At 38.6% G+C, this 14,918-nt stretch overlaps 1 protein-coding gene across 1 annotated transcript in view; it reads right to left on the reverse strand.

The window, feature by feature from the left end:
* Positions 1 to 14,918, reverse strand: part of LOC126252328 (uncharacterized) — a 150,932-nt gene that overhangs the window by 25,890 nt on the left and 110,124 nt on the right. The window contains exon 6 of the mRNA XM_049953215.1: positions 4,418 to 4,548. Coding sequence (XP_049809172.1) covers positions 4,418 to 4,548 — 131 coding nt within the window. The remainder of the gene's footprint in view (positions 1 to 4,417; positions 4,549 to 14,918) is intronic.

Genomic DNA, 14,918 nt, shown 5'->3' on the forward strand with positions numbered 1-14,918 from the left:
TTGGGCAGGTCTTGGACCTGGATCATCCACAGGGATATGATCCCTGTGTCAAGGGGTTAGGACTAGAATATTGTGGAGGAACACCATTTTAGGAGGGGCTGGAAGGATCTTGGGTAGGATTCCCCTTATTTCAGGACATTATGAAGAAGGATGTGGTTCAGTTGTTGCAGTCCAGGGTTTTATTGGATGAAGAAGGCATCACTGCTTTGCAGCTGATTCTTGGTGATGGGAGAATTGGAGTATGTGTGGGGAAACAGGAGGGGAAATCTGTTTATGGAATAGGTCTGGGTCATAGTGCCTGTCTGTGAGGCTTTGGTGAGACCTTCAGTGTACTGGATAAAGGAGTTCTTGTTATTGCTGATATGCCATTTCTGGATGTCCAGGTTGTATGAAAGGCATTTTGTGGTGTGGAAGGGATAAAAACTGATGAAATGCAGGTGTTGCTGGTGGTTGGTGGGTTTAATGTTGCCAGAAGTGTGGATGGAGTCATCAGAAAGAAGGAGGTCAGTGTCTAGGAAGGTGGCACATTGGACTGAGGAGGACCAGGAGAAGTGGATGGAGAAAAGGTATTGAAGTTGTCAAGGAATGAGAACAGTGTGTCTTGGCCCTGAGACCAGATCATGAAGATGACATCAGTGCATCTGAACCAGACCAGGGGTATGGGGTTTTGGGAGACTAGGAAGGTTTTTTTCTGGAGGGCCCATAAACAGGTTGGTAAAGGAGGGTGACATTCGGGTTTCCATGACTGTACTCCAGATTTATTTGTATACCTTCCTATCAAAGGAGAAGTAGTTGTGTGTTAGGATGAAGTTGGTAGGGTGCAACATGGTATGCTTCAAGGTTGGAGGACTTTGGGAAAGGTAGTGTTCAATAGTGGCAAGACCATGGGCATGAGGGACGTTGGTGTATAGGGAAATGACGTAAACAGTGATAAGAAGGGATCCTGTAGGTAAAGGGGTGGGGATGTTGGAGAGTCAAGAAGGAAGTGGTAACTTTGATGTGGGGGACTAGATTCTGGGCAATTGGGTGCAGATATAGGTCAATGAGGGCGAAATTTATTTAGTCAGGCACAATAATTAGCTTCAATGGGGTGTCCGGACCTCTGGGTGTGCGAATTTTGGGAAGGTGGATATGTGGGGTGTCAAAGGGGTGAGGAGAAAAATGGATTCAGGGGAGAGGTTTGGGAATGGCCTAAGGTTTTAAGAAAGGCTTGAAGGTTACCTTGTACTTCTGGGATGGGATCACTCTATCAGAGTTTGTAGGTGGAGGTGTCAGGTAATCGACAGAGGTCCCCCACCAGGTAATCACTGTGATTCACAATGATAGTGGTGGAGCTTTCGTCTGCAGGTGGGATTATTAAGTCAGGATTTGTTTTTCAGTTGTGTATGACTGTCCTTTTTTCTGCTGAAAGGTTGGTGTTCTTAGGAAGAGACATGGGGAAAGATGGTAGGGTCAAGTTGGAGGTAAGGAATTCATGGAATGTGATCAGGAGGTGGTTAGGTGGAAGGTGGAAAGGACTGTAGTTGGATGGTGGTATGAACTGAGAGAGATAGGGTTCAATATTGGGCTTAGGTTGGCTTTGGTAGGAGGGACTGATGGCAAAGAAATGTTTCCACTACAGGGATCAAGGGAAGGAGAGTACGTCTTTGACAAGTCAAACATGGATAAATTTGGGTGTAGGGCTAAAGGCAAGGTCTTTGAATAGGACTGAAACTCCTGTGGGGCTGAGGATTTTCTGGAAAGGTTAACAGCAATGTTCTGGAATGTTGCAGCTCTGGAATTAGCAGAATGTTGCTTGGGAGTTTTGGGGGCTATGGCAAGTTGAGAAGGTCAACTAGGCAGGGTCTGGATGCTATGAGGGGTTGACAAGGAGGTACACTGTGGTTAGGACTGGAGTTGGATAGTGGTGCCCCAAGGCAGCAATAGGATGTCAGTAGGTTGGATAACTTATGCTGGAGAGCAAAGGAGTCATTTTCAGAGATGTGATGTATGTAGCTGGGATTGCACAGTAGTGTTATCTTACAGATGGAGCAGAGGTGGTTCTGGGTGCCTGGGTGATGGACATGTGTTTTTGCAACATCAGATTTGTGAGGGCCGGGGACTGGTAGAATCTCAGTCTTACTGACTTTACCCTAACACACTACTATTGCTCCTTTGAAAGGAAGGTATTCAGACAAATCTGTGGCACAGCCATGAGCACCCACATTGCACCCTCCTATGCCAACATGTTTATGGGCCAATGGGCCACCTAGAGAAAACCATCCTAGCCTCCCAAAATCCCATACCCCTCATCTGGTTCATGTTCATTGATGATACCTTCATGATCTGGATGCAGGGATAAGGCACTCAATCCTCTTTCTTTCACAACCACAATATCTCTCCCACCCTCTTTACCTGGTCTTCCCCAACCCACCATGACACCTTCCTGGCTGTTGACTTGCTCTTCTCTGGTAGTTCCACCAACACCTCTGTCCTCTGTCCTCTTTAATTCCACCAACCAAAAACAGTACCTGCATTTCAACAACCCTTCCACACCAAAATATCCCTCCCATACAGCCTGGACTCTTGGAAATGAATTTGCAGTGACAAGAACTCACTTGCCCAGTATACCGAAGGTCTCACCAAGGCCTTTACAGACAGATACTAACCCCAGACTTACTCTGTAAATAGAGCTCCCATGCCATTTCCCCACACAGCCCCAATCCTCCCACCGCCACCACCACCAAGAATGAGCTACAAGGAGGAACTTCTTTGTCACTCAGTACCACCCTGGACTGGAACAACTGAACCACATCCTTTGTCAGGACTTTGATTACCTATCACAATGCCCTGAAATGAGGGATATTTTAACTAAGATCATTCCTGCCCCTCCTAAATTGGTGTTCTGTCACTACTCAACCTTTACAACATCCTAGTCCAACCCCCTGCCACTCTCAATCCTTGCCACAGGAATCATATCTCTGTGGAAGACCCAGGTGCAAGACCTGTCCGAACCAGCAACACCGCTCTTTCTATTCCAGTCCTGTCACAGGCTTATCCTACCCCATTAGAGGGGAGTTATCCTTACAACAACCATACTTACCCCTTCCAAAACCTACAGTAACCTATTGTCCTCACACCCTCCATCCAACAGTTTCTACCCCCTCTGTCCTATCACCCACTCCACATTCACATCCCCCACCCTCATTGTGTGCCACCCCTTGCCAATGCACCAGCCAATCTTTCCTCTTCCCTGCTCCTCTCCTTTTCTGCTCTCTCCCTGTCCCTCACCCTCCTTGCCTTATAGCCTCCCGATGCTACACCTAGCAGCCTTGTCATGCATCCCTCTAGTTTTTGCAGGCACTGCCAGACAGCAACCTTCACTAACCCCCAACCATAACCTTCTATCCCTCTCCCTTCCCTGTCCTCTCCTTATTGCTGCTTTCCTATGTGACAGCTGCATTTGGGTCTAAGCTGCTGGAGATGGTGGTCATGTGTGTGTTAGGGGTATTTGCTCATATGACTGTATACATGTTTTCTTTTCTGAAGATGGCTTAGGCCGAAAGCTAAAAGTGTAACAGTCTTTTTGTTGTGCTTGTCTGCAACTCAAAATGTAATCTTTATGGTAAGTAGCAATCTTATCATTTTCCTAATATTTTTGTTTTATTGAAACCGTTTAATGTGAGCCAAATACATACCAGTTCAGCTATCATATGGACTGTGCCTTGTAAGTTTGAGCTGTCACCCATCATATTGTGTGTTGATGTTAAAGTTGTGATGGTGGGGCAACCCAAAACTCATCAAGAGAAATTAGAAATACAGAAAAAAAATTATGGTGATCAAGGCAAGTGTATAATCATTAGTGCCAACATTGTCACAGATCCCCTGTAAGATTTCGTGTCTAAGGTGCTTGTCCCATCAACAAACATCGTGTTTTGGAGCTTTCCTGATGATAACTACTCTTATCTTTTGTTATTCATTTGACCATTTTCTTGTTTCACATGTGTTTCAGTGGGTCCTTTATTATTATGTTCTTTGTTACATGTTAGACAGTTGTTAATCATGTTTATATAGTATCTCAAATTAAATTGAGGGAATTTCACTAAGTAGTTTTAGAAGATGAAATATTATTTGACAAAGATTTTCTTGAAAAAAAAAAAAATACATTCATTGTCATATAGGCTTACATAGTTTCAATTTGTTTGCTATGAAATTCACAAAGTTATTTAAACAAGGCTTTCCATGACCAAGTGCATGCTGCAAGATTATGAAGATGTAACTTTCCATGTATAACTAATGCTAATAATCTGATTGTTTTTCCAGTTTTCGATTATGTGTAAATAACTGAAATTTATTTTTTGTTATTCTTCCTTGTCACACTGACTAATAATTCACAGACAAGACAAAAAACTTTTGTGCATAAATTTCAAGAACTTACTTCATGTAACCTTCCATCAATTTCTTATTTGAAGTGTAATTTGAACAGTGTGGCATGTCAACTCCAGATAACCATGGGGCAGAACAACCCACATTTTCAGCAAGCTGCTTGTGACAACACAATTCTTCACACTGTAATAAAGCATAATAATTTATTGTAATGAACTACTATTTCATTATCAATGAATGGATGAATATATTTTATTTGTGAATTTTTGGAAGGACATTTTCCTTATCATATAGCACATATGGCTCTGGTGGCCCACTCTGCAAACATTGTCCTGTGAACTCTGTTATGACTGCCTATTCTGAATTTATTACTAGTAAGATATTGTGTAGGTGAAAGCAATCTTGGAATTGACGACTCATATCCTGTATATACTTGTGTGCATTGACCCAGGATAATCATCATCAGCTGTTTTATATGCTGGATAAAGAACTGTTCTAGATCTCTTCATGCAAGTCTTCTGTGATACTCCATGCTGCTTCTGCATGGTTGGTTGGTTGATTTGGAGAAGAGGGAGTGGGAGGGGGGGGGGAGGGGGAAGCAAACAATAAAGTCGTTGGTCCCATCAGATTTGGGAAGGATGAGGAAGGAAGTCAGCCAAGCCCTTTCAAAGGAATCATCCCAGCATTTGCCTGAAGTGGTTTACAGAAATCACAGAAAATATAAACCTGGTTTGAACCATCATCCTTCCCAATGCAAATCCTGTGTGCTAACCACTGTGCTATCTCACTTGGTGCTTCTGCATGTTTTCTAATGTTATGTATCCACTAGGTCATGTTCTCAGTCTCTCACATCATGGGATCAAGCAAATGATTTCCTTGGCCCCTCCTCTATATATTTACCTGGTTACATGCATAGGACACTTCAAATTCACTTTCATTGGAGCCATAATTATATTATACACCCTAATCTGTTCTCTGATCCATTTATTTGGTTCTTTGCCATACCTGGTAATTCTAAAATATGTATGTCTCCATTGCCTGTTGAGAAATATTCAGCATTTTAATAGTTTTCACATTACCTGTCCATTTCCCACTGCTGCAAATAAAAACTAATAATACTTTAATGGGATTTAGGTTTACTTGATGCTTCATGGGACACCTTTCATAAGGAACTGTTGTGCACAGTGGCCTTAGACTATTAGGAAGGAGAGTCATGCAGGAATCAGTCATATTCCCATTAGTTTTTATTGCTCTTGCATATCTAGATTTTGGCTTCAGTCCATTTGAGTCTCATGACATAAACTGCAAGGAGTTTGTTGGATTGTATCTCCAATGCACTGAAGATGGCTATGTAGAGCCAAAAGTGAGAGTAATAAAAACTAATGGGATTGTGCCTGATTGCTGTGTGCCTCTCCTTCCTTATACTTCATGGTGTCTTACCTTTGTTGTTGATATATACCTGCACTGAAGGCTAACAACATAAAGTTTTCAGTAAAAAGAAGATGGCTCCAGTAGGTTCCATTACCAGATTTTTTTGTATGTTCCCCCCCAATTGGGGGTCTGAAAACATTCTCTGTGCCACTGAGAATAGTTTTAGTGACATGGAACCTCTTTGCCTCATTATTGTTACAGGTAAGAATTCTTCACTATCCTGACATATTCTAATGGAAGCAGCAGCATTTGCAGATACATCCAAATAGAAGCAGTAGCATTTAAGCTACACGTATATACCATACAGGTCAAATCAATTCCTTGATTCTCATGGGATCTGTAATACAGTTTTTGTTGAAAGTGAGCTTTCTCAACATTAATTAATCCTACATAAAATTTTCATTCATACTCATTGCTAAATTCCATAAATTTGGATTTGTCTTGCAAATGGCCCATACTGTTACATCCACTTTTACAGCCAACTTAAAACTTCACTGAGTACAGTACTTTGTACTTTTTTCTATATAGTTGGTGATAATAGTATTAAATACCTTGTACAGTACATAGAAGAAAGTGATACATCCACAGCTTTTTATGTATCATGTGTCTGCTTCCTGGTAAAGTTGAAAACACAAAGCATTGTTCCAGTTTTGGGGAATAGTCTTCCTTTGCAAAAGTAATGTGATTTGGGGAAATTTATCCATCCACACTTAAATATTTTGAGACCACAAGTGTGTCAGATGAATTATTAGTGGTGCAAAATCCAGAATTCTTTGCAGAAGCATATTTATTCGTCAGTGAAATTTGCAATAATAAATTACCTGTCTTGCAATCTAACACTCCATTTTCAGAATCAATACTATGAATAAGAACAATTTAATTATGTTAAATTTGTTTTCCTTTTTAATATTATTACCATGTACTGCCAAGCACTACAGAAAATTCAGTTAATGTTAGGAACAATTTACATAAAGACCTTGTTCCAGAAAGATTTATATTACTGAAGAATGCTCATTTTCAGTAACATGTTGGCATCTGTGAAAAGTTTATTTGTTAATAAAGTGGAGTTTAATGTGAGCCTAAATGATTCATTGAAGGTCAGTTCCTCCCATTACTTTGATGAATTTCTTTACAAATTTAATTGGTGTATAGAAAATTTAGGGTTCAATCTTAGTTGTATCTAGGATTTTTAGTCTGTCTCATATCACATCTTTTACCCAAAACAATTATTTGTAAATGTGAAAGTTAAGAAGCTTCACTGTGATTTGTAATTGATGTTGAACTGTAGATTTTCATATAACTGATTGGGGAAGTCAGTTCAGAGGAAGACAAGGTTATACTACATCTAAAAGTACCACACATAACAAAACCCTATGGACTTTAAGCAAATCATTGGGTTGGTGTCAACTTTACTCTATTATTAATAGTATTGCATAATGTGAATAGTACAGTAAGGTAATGCTCATTTCTTGGCTGATGCTGGCTGAGATTTGCAAACATAGGATGTGTCCCAATGAAGGCTGAGTAGGGCTGGCTAGGTAACAATATCAGATGCATTCCAAGGGAGAGTTTGATAGTACACAGACATGCACATAGTGGGCAAGGACTTGGATAGCTTGATGAGGAGAACTGTGGATAGACATATGAGGCCTGGAATTTCCTAGCTATTGTATGTAGAACACCAACCATGTCATTCTTGTTGCATGCAAGGAGCCCCAGTGACAGTCCTTGTGTCAAGCTGCAAGCAAATCTAATTCTCAGTGTTCCAACAAAGTTGCAAAAATGCCAATTATATAAGCAAGGTTGTGTCAGTGAGAGCAATTGCTTGTCACTTAATATAATGCATGATGAAAAGTAAGGCAGCTATAAGAGTTTACATAAATTAATGATTACACAAAACACTCGTAAAAACTGCATGTAGATACAAATATTCACAATCACAAATGAGGTGACAGATAATGGATGTGTGTGTTAGGCATTACCTCTGACAACCTTCTTTCAAGGCAAGAAAAACTTTTGTTGTTACACCAGACTTTAATTAGATCTTATTATGCAAATGTGTGAGGACTTCAAATCTTCTGCATTTACACACTGCATGAATGCAGCATTATGTGCTGCCTCCCACTTTCTGTCTTCCAATATGTCAGCTGTTTAGGCTTAAGATGTTATGTACTTCATAGCTAAATAAGTACTTCTTTATTTTGGCCAATAATAAAGACATATGTCATTTGGATATAATGCAGCTCACCTGAAGAAGGCAACAAGTTACGTGGCCGAAATATTGTGCCAGAGCGACACAAACATCTAGTAGTAGACCTGATTATTCCAGATGTCAATATTATTAATGTTTAAAGTACTAAGCATGTATATGTAAAATATGTATTTTTATTAATTAACAAGGAACAAGTGAACTTAAGATGAAGTGTGAAGTCAGAAATTGACCGATGAGGAGAGGCACTCCTTGCAACATGGTAGCTGTAAGTCACTGTTACTGTAAATTTGATAGGGAGCCGTTTTACTGTTGCTCAGTGGGAGTGTAGAAGCAGCCCAGATGTGCCTGTATAAAAACTGTACTAAGTCATTAGTCCCATTATTCTGCAGCAAGTTATGCTCACCTATTCGACAACTCTTCTAAAAAATAGACATGAAATACACCTTTTTTCTACTCCTTAAATGCATATTTACTCCAGTGACCTACAACTAACTATTGCCAGAAGGGGAGAAAATTATTTTGCGTAATCTGTATAAGTCTATAGAAGTTTCACATTGGATTCACTTGCCTTTCATCTGTCCATAGTTTTGCTTGATTTTCTGTTTAATGATCACTTATCACAATATCTGTCATTTTGGCACTTGTGTAATGATAGAAAGGAGGAACTATATTACAGTCTTTTGGACAGAAGTAATTTCAAAAGACGAAATCCAATAGTTTATCCCTCTCTCTCAGCCATCTCTGTTTCACTGACAGTGTAGTCACTGATTGACCTTATAAATCATTTTAATCTATTTACTGACTTTACATTGACCACCTTTTGTAGTTGAATGATTAGCATCTCTGCCTTTGGTGCAGAAGGAGCTGGGCTTAACTCCCAGTACTTCCTCAGATTTTTTTCTAAGGTAGGGAGGTCTGGTAATGGACCCACTCACCCCTTGTGAGGTCAAATGAAAAGCTGTTTACTGAACTGGCAGTGGCATTAATAGGTTCAACTACTGGCAGTAACCACTGGAGGGCCTAGTGACATGCTGATCACATGTCCCATGGTCATAAATTATTCCTCATACTGCCTTGTAGACAGTAGTCCGTCATTTGAAACAGGCCACATTTGTCAGTGGTGCTTACATATATCTCTTTACATAAGACCAAAACTTCTTAGAAGTTTACATCAGATCGACAGACAAAATTTTACTTTAAAATTCATTGAAAAATTCTTCAATTGATCTCCCTGTGTTCATTTTGGCATCATTTAGCTTTTTTTTATGGTAAGGCTTTGATCTGCTTCAATCTGTGATGAAGCTCTCTTTGCAATGTAACATTTTGTGCATGGCTATTGAGCTGAGGAAGTTCTTTCCTCAGAATATTCTTTGGAGCATACATGCTTAAAGCATATTGCAAAATATTCTTGAATTTTATCCACTGGTACTTCACATCTTCATCACCAGAGATGAATGTTGATGTTAATTGCTCAGATAATCTGCAGTCTGATTCTTCTCACACTTCCCAAGGAGAAACATTTTTCTACCTTAGTGCCTCAAAGTTAATGATGCCACAATAGCCTTTATTTGTTCACTGGCTTTCTATTCTATGGTAGCTGAATCAAAGAGCTTGGGTCTATTGGTTACTAAGGGATCTAAGATGTTGTTTTCACTCATGAATTCCTTAACTAACTGCTGTAAGTAGTTTTCAGAGAAGATGGAACAATCTCACACAAATCTCTATATGTAGTTCTTCTTTTAACCATATGAGTCTTCTTGTCTACTTCTTGAAGTTGAAATCTTCCACTATTATCACAGCATGATCAGGAAATTTAAATGTGATACCCTCAGAGTCTTCTCTGACTCTCGCTCCACAGCTCCTGAGGCTGTTGGTCTATATAGTGATGCATTCACTAACCATGTTTGACCTACCTTTGATGATTAAGTCCCAGCAGATTATATTACTCTCTAAATCTATAATAAGTTCACTAGATACTACTAATTCTTTACTACAATAAAGACACTGCCACTATTGGAATCTAGCCAAGTCTTGTGATTTATATTCCAATCAAAATCCATGAATTTTCTGTTGTCCACTTTTGGTTTCAACCAGTTTTTTTGTTTCTAGTACTTTGTGGCCATCATTCTTATTAATAAGTGAAACTACATGTGCGGCCTTACTATGCATGTATATGTAGCCAATTTTTATGACATTAATTAAGGTTGTGTGCCACACATACTCTGATACACTAATAACTGGTTCCTGTATGTAAAGTACACCTATCCTATTGAAGAGGACATGACAGTTTTCCTCCAAATAGCAGAGTTCAAGAAATCTACATCAGCAATCATCACACAATGATCTGAGCTCTACCACACAATGATCTGAGCTCTGGTTGAAACTCTCAACTGAGTTCTAAACCAGGGACCACAATGAGTTCTGGGTGTTATGTTACAAATTGTGAACTTTGCTTTTCCCCCTTTTGTGAGGCTCATTGTTTTACCTGATTCAGCCTGCCATCTGATGGTCTCTGAACATAGGTGGCAGATATCATCCATTATGACACGTGGTACAATGTGTTGCCAGCTGCACCCAGCATTTTAATAGCTGCTGGCAGGTTTTCCTTCACATCTTGAATGAGACCCTGGGCAAACATACCAAGTGTATGCTGGTCTTCCTTCCCAAGCTGCCAGCTGCTTACCTGTCTAATGACGAAGTTCCCAAAGACCAGTACACTCATTCTCTGTGCTTGTCCAGATTTTGCAAGAACATTAGTCACAGGTCCAATAGTAAGACATTCTGGCTGACAAGCACTCATAGCCAAGAACAGCACCTAATATCCATTACTAAGATGTAAGGGAACAGTTGTGGAGCCATTACACATAGTCACATTTTTCCCAATGATCTGCCAACCCATCAAAGCTCATCACTCATCCTCAGATGGGAACAAACTGGACAGGTCAGGACCCTCAGAGGATACAGAGATATCAGAATATTTAGAGGCACCAGAGGTGACATAGCTTTTGCCACAGATGCTTCAGAATTACTACAACCCAGGATAGTCACCTGAGGCCTGTTGCAAATTTCTCTTGAACCTGAACCCAACAAATACATTCTTTATTTGAATTCCACTGTACAGAACTATACAGGGTGTACTATAATTCAGTTGCCATAAAATGGTTTGGTGCATTAATAATAAGCAAATGAAAATACAAATTTATTATCAACATGGTTATATACACAGAAATAAATGGACCCACAAAAAATGCTCAAAGTGGTTTCTATGCTGTTCCAAGAAAACAGTGCCTCTTTTCAACACCAAATTTACAAATTTTGTCACAAATCTTCCAGGACTGTAGATTTTCAACTCTGATCAGATTCATTCCTTCAAATATCATGAACTTGATGGAATAGATGACCTTTTTTAGTATATCCCAGACTGAAAAATCTGTGGGTGCTATATCTGGGGGATATGGAGATATTTCAGTAGTGCCCCATCTGCTAATCCACTCATTAAAGTATTCAGTTATAAGTCTCTCACAATAACTTTGTATAATGCGGGAATATTCCATCTTATTGCCATACCAACTTTTCCTTTCCCAACTGCAGATGTTCAAAAAGTGGACTATTTCCCTGTTCTAACAACACTTCTTGAAGTATGTTTGCATAATTTACAAAATTGACAGTACTGTTAAAAAAAGAAGGCCTGATTAGTCCACCTTTTAAAAAATGAAATGAGCGTATGGCATCGTTGGCCGGGAGGCCCCTATTCAGGGAAGTTCAGCCACCAACTGCAAGTCTTATTTCACTCGATGCTACATTGGGCAGCTTGCATGCCAGTGATGAGGATGAAATGATGATGAGGACAGATGATGGGAACAACACAAAACCCAGTCCCCAAGCGGAAAACATCTGAACCCGGCCAGGAATCGAACCCGGGCCCGCTTGCACGCGAGTCGAGCACATTACCACCCATCTAAGCAGGCAGACTCTACCTTTGAAAATCCCTGCCCATAAATTCATGACAGGATAGTTAAACTCTGTCTCCATCACTACAAGGGAATTTGTAGAATCGTGATGTATACAGTTGTATCTGTTCACTCTGCCATTCAGTTTAAAAATCACTCCAAAGAATGCTTTTGTAAAACATGGGACCAGTTTCCTATCAGATTGTGTACAACTTGTAGAACTCTACATACATGTCCAGATCATCTTCATACAGGCTTTAAAGTAAATTAGGCTTATACAGTTTCAATTTCAGCTTTTTCTGAATCCTTAATACACTTCTTCTCGCTATTCTGTACTACTTAGCCGCTTCTCTTGAAGATTCAGTTGGTGACTTCACAAGACATTATGCGACAACATTAAAATTCTCTTCTGTAGTAACAGACTTTGGTGTATCTTAACGAGGAAGGCCTGCTACCGAACTAGTCTCTTCAAATCTAAAATTTAATTTGCAAATACCTTCTTGACATTTAGAAGTTGGATATTTAGAAAATGTCCCACAAACTAATCACAATCAACACTGTAATTATGGTCATATTTTCATCATGGTTGCTAAACAATCAACTTTCTCTTTATTGTGTCTCAGACACCACAAACATAATAATCTCAAATTGCTAGCATCAGATGATTTATAGATACCACACACTAGTCAAATTGATAATGACTATCACTATGTTAAGCAAAAGAAAGTCCTAAGGACTGGTAGTGATGATTGAAACTGAAGACTAACTGAAGAGACCATTGCAATAAGAGACAAAACTACACAACTGTGGCATTGCAAGCAGTTGGTGCAAAGCAACATTGGTCAAATATGTACTATAGAGTGTGGTGTTGCTTTCTTTCTGTCATTTGTGTCTTAATTTTTACTTGTTATGTGTTTTTTCCCACAAAATTTGATAACATTAGTTTCCATTCATTTGCAGGTTGGTTGTACTCTGTGAGAAGGGAAATATAAAATGATACATAGAGCAGGGGCAACAACTATGATAAACTTTGAATTTGTCTGTCATCAACAGTATTCATTAAATATTGCTGCTGCAGGGAATGGAAATTCTAATTGTTCAAAAAAATCACAGTTAATAAAATTACACTCTCATGTAAAACATAATCCAGCTTTCTCAAAAACCATCATTATTTGTTTGAAACTGTTCCGTAAGAACCTCTTCTGACTTTGCAGATTTTAACAAGAAGTATATCACTTGGTAAAAATAATCTTCAAATCTCAATAAATTAATACATGACTTTCTGTTAAAATATGACTCAACGTGAATTATCATCACCAACTCTCACTAAACTTAAACTTTTATTCTCTTTGAAGTTAAGCTGACAAACTCTCAATAACATGACATTGGTAACTGACTCTGATCCTATTAACATGAAGTTACAAAAATTATCATAAGAGTCTCACTGAAAAAAATGGAGCAATATGTGATCATTACTCTGAGGGACAATAGTGCATTATGACATATGACCAGATATTTGACATCATTTCTCATCTCTCAAGGTTTCACACTCTCTCTCCATAGTTAGCCTTTACACAAAAAAAGAAAAATACATTTTCTTTAGTCAATAACATAAATATAATTCAAAACATTATAAAAACTTGAGAAAATGTGTCAAATGTAATTTAGGTCAGCGATTTGGTGGTGGTGAGAAACAAATGTCACAAATAAATTTGTGGCACCACTTGTGGCACCCCATCATCAGCTGATCAATATGTGAATGTCAAACTGTTTCCTTAAAACATTTAACTGGAATAGTCAACATTCATTATCACTCAATAAAGTTGAACAAGGAGCTAATTTTGATCCTCACTCTAAATTTTATAGTTTCAAAATTCTTAACAATAACAGTTTCAGTTATTTACATTTTTCTTTAATTGTCCTTAGCTTCATTACATAAATCTTACCATCATGTGTCTCACACAATTTCTTTTCAGTCATTCAGTTAGTCAAATTACTCATTTTTGTATCAACTTATTATTGTCTAACTTCTATTTTGAATATTGTGTGTCAATTAGTTTTCATGTTCAGTTGCTTATATGGTTAATAATTCCATAATTTTTTCAGTTTGTAATAATAATTACTGAGAAATGCAAACTCATTGTTACTTTCCAGTATTCCTTTTAATAGTATTCATTCATTTGTAATCACAATTATCTTTTGTTGAAATTCGATGAAGAACTTAACTAGTACTGTATTTATTCCTAATGGGTACTTTGCCCTTCTGACCATTGAATGTCAGTAGTTCTTGAATATTATTCCACAAGGTGACAATTAAGTACCACTATATGCGACTCCTCCCTTCTATAAAATGGATAAAATGGTTCACAACTGTGAGATTGCCCTCTTCTTCCCTGCATTGCCCTCACAAAAATAAACAAGCTCCTAGGGTATGTGTACTTTGTAAAATACATCCTCTATGGGCCCCAGCCAGTGGAGGATACAGAAAAGCCTCAAGGAGGGGGCGCTAAAGATGTCTTGAGCTACCTTTACTTTTACCATAATAAAAAATAATCGAGTCACATGAAAAGTTTAAGAAAGTTTTATTTAAACTGATTATACACATACACAAGACAATGCCATCTTATGATGTAAAAAAGTTACAATTTTGGTTCTCTTCCTTAAATTGTGAATTTATGCACCTATTCTTCCTGGCAAATTGGTTAATTACTTCATCCATAGGACAATCAATGTCAGGGTGAGTGTTCAACAGAACTAAGCCATTAAGTCAATCTTCCTTCATTGGCTGCCTCAGCCACGTCTTTGTAAGCTGCAATGTTGAAAAACTTATTTCTACTGTAGCAATAGATGCAGGTAGACAAGCAAATATTTTGTACAGTATGTGCAAAATAGAATAGTCAGATCTAGGACAAACAGACAATGCTTGCATAACAGAATCACAATCATTCAGGGCATTTATT

Source organism: Schistocerca nitens, chromosome 4 (genome assembly GCF_023898315.1).
Source record: "Schistocerca nitens isolate TAMUIC-IGC-003100 chromosome 4, iqSchNite1.1, whole genome shotgun sequence".
In the NCBI taxonomy this organism is placed as follows: Eukaryota; Metazoa; Arthropoda; class Insecta; order Orthoptera; family Acrididae; genus Schistocerca; species Schistocerca nitens.